Source organism: Pinus tabuliformis, chromosome 6 (genome assembly GCF_031772625.1).
Source record: "Pinus tabuliformis cultivar Carrire ecotype Pingquan chromosome 6, CPIR1, whole genome shotgun sequence".
Taxonomy (NCBI): Eukaryota; Viridiplantae; Streptophyta; class Pinopsida; order Pinales; family Pinaceae; genus Pinus; species Pinus tabuliformis.
In genome coordinates, this window is record NC_142292.1 from 1,669,986,128 (window position 1) to 1,669,988,354 (window position 2,227).

Genomic DNA, 2,227 nt, shown 5'->3' on the forward strand with positions numbered 1-2,227 from the left:
TTAGGCCTATTCTTCGATTGAAATCCAAGGTTTTGCTAAGAGACTTAGCCATGAGGATAAATAAATATGGGGATAGGGGACAGCCTTGTCTAAGGCCTCGAGAGGATTGGAAAGCAGCACAAGGTCTCCCATTGATCAGTGGTGAGATCCATGGATTCGAAATGCAGGCTTTGATCATATTGATGAAGGAGGGGTCAAATCCCATTTTATGAAGGACTGCAAACAGAAAGGAGTGCCTAACCCTATCAAAGGCATTGGCAAGGTCCAGCTTTAGGACAAACCCTTTCTCCTTTCGGCTTATGCTTGAGTGAATGGCCTCTTGCACAAGAAGGATGGAGTCAGAGATGTGCCTATTGGGGAGAAAGCCCCCTTGGTTTTCTGAGATCAAAGAGGAGAGATAAGGCTTAAGCCTGGATGACAGAATTTTTGTAATTATTTTGTATACAGAATTGCATAAGGATATTGGTCGAAACCTTGAGAAGGTGGAGGGTCTGTTCTCTTTTGGAATTAAGGCTAGATGGGTTGAGTTGGTGAGTCCCCCCATTTTGCCTTTCTGTAAAACCCAGCGTATCATCTTTAATAGATCTTTTTTGATCATCTGCCAGTACTCTCTGTAAAAACTGATTGGAAACCCATCAGGTCCTGGAGCTTTGTCTGGGTGAAGACCCCAAATTTCTTTTTGAACTTCTTCTTCTTCTACTTCTTGCGTGAGCTTGCTGTTTGTTTCTTGGGTGACTTCTTTAGGCATGTGCTGTAGTAAACTTGTGTAATCCTCCTCACTTTTTTCCTCCGTCAAAAGGTTTTTGAAGTGATTGGTGGCTGCTTCTTTTATGGAATCCTGGGTATTGTAGCTATTCCCCTCGTTATCCCTAATTGTGCTCACAGTATTTCTGGCCTTTCTAATTGTAGCCTGCTTATGGAAATATGAAGTATTTTTGTCTCCCTCGTGCAGCCACAACTGCCTTGACTTCAGTCTCCATTTAGTTTCTTCATCCCTTATAGTTTGTCTCAGCTGGGTATAAAGTCTTATTTCGTTCTCTTTGGCTTGCTGGGAAAGCCCAAAGACTTCAATATTTTGCTGCACTTCCTCAAGGTCTTTCTTAATTTTCTTTTTACTCATCTCAGGCTCTTGGTAATTGTTCTTTGCCCTAGTTTTTAGAGCCTGTCTTGTTCTCTTTAATTTTGTCTCCCAGATATAAGTCGGGGAGCCTTCCACATGTTGGGTCCAAGCCTACCACACCGCGTCTTTTGCTGCAGGGATACAATTCCAGAGAGAGCAATATTTGAAAGGAAGTGGTCCTAGCTGGCAATGACTGTGCAGAGTAAGCGTTAGTGGATAATGATCAGAGGCGGAGACATTGAGAATGTTTGACTGGCCAGTAGTGAAGGTGGACAGATATGTTATATTTATGAGGAACCTGTCAAGGCGCTCCATGATGTTGCCAGCTCCTAATCGTCTGTTGCTCCAGGTATACCTGCAGTTCTTGGGTTTGATATCAACCAGATCTTGCTCCTGCATAATGTTCTCAAGTTGATTTCTGAATGGGTCTGGGTTGAAGTTTCCCCCTCTTTTTTCATTGGCATGCAAAACCAAATTTAAGTCTCCTACAAGAATGATATTGTTGTCCTGCTCTTCTTCTATATTTGTTTTCAAAGTGTTCCAGCACACTTCTTTCTCCCTGTATTGAGTCGGTGCATAAATATTGTAGATTTTTACCGTTGATCCATCTTCCTTGCTTTCTAGATTAACACTGATCCAGTTCTGATGTATTTTGGTGGATTTGCAGCTCCATTTGTTACTATCCCACATTGTTAGGATGCCACCTGAGGCTCCTCTTGCTTCACTTGCACAACCACTGTACCGCTTTTGCTGGCCGATGACTCTGTTAATTTCAAATTGATCTTGCTTTGTTTCTTGAACAAGGACGATTTCAGGCTTTTCACTTTGGATTAAATCCTTAAGGGCTGCTATCTTGGAAGGGTGCCCTAGTCCCCTACTATTCCAGGATAGCATTTTCATCATGGTTTACCGGTTACATGGAGAGGTGCTCGCCTCTCTTTTCCCTTGTTATTATTTTCTTTATCCGAGTGTCCAAGAATGAAGGATTCTATAGGAGTCTGAGAGCCCATGGCAATATCTTTCTGAGTACTTTCTTCTCTCTGCTGTTTGGCCGATTTTCTGCCAGGCCCTTTTTTGGGTACATCACTGGGCGCTCCATGATCCTTT

At 42.7% G+C, this 2,227-nt stretch overlaps 1 protein-coding gene across 1 annotated transcript; it reads right to left on the bottom strand.

Annotated features, from left to right (window-relative positions):
• Nucleotides 1–1,231: 1,231 nt before the first annotated feature.
• Nucleotides 1,232–2,023, bottom strand: LOC149265367 (uncharacterized). Its single transcript, XM_089403660.1, has one exon. The coding sequence runs from the start codon at nt 2,021–2,023 to the stop codon at nt 1,232–1,234; it is 792 nt and encodes a 263-aa protein (XP_089259786.1).
• Nucleotides 2,024–2,227: the final 204 nt, after the last annotated feature.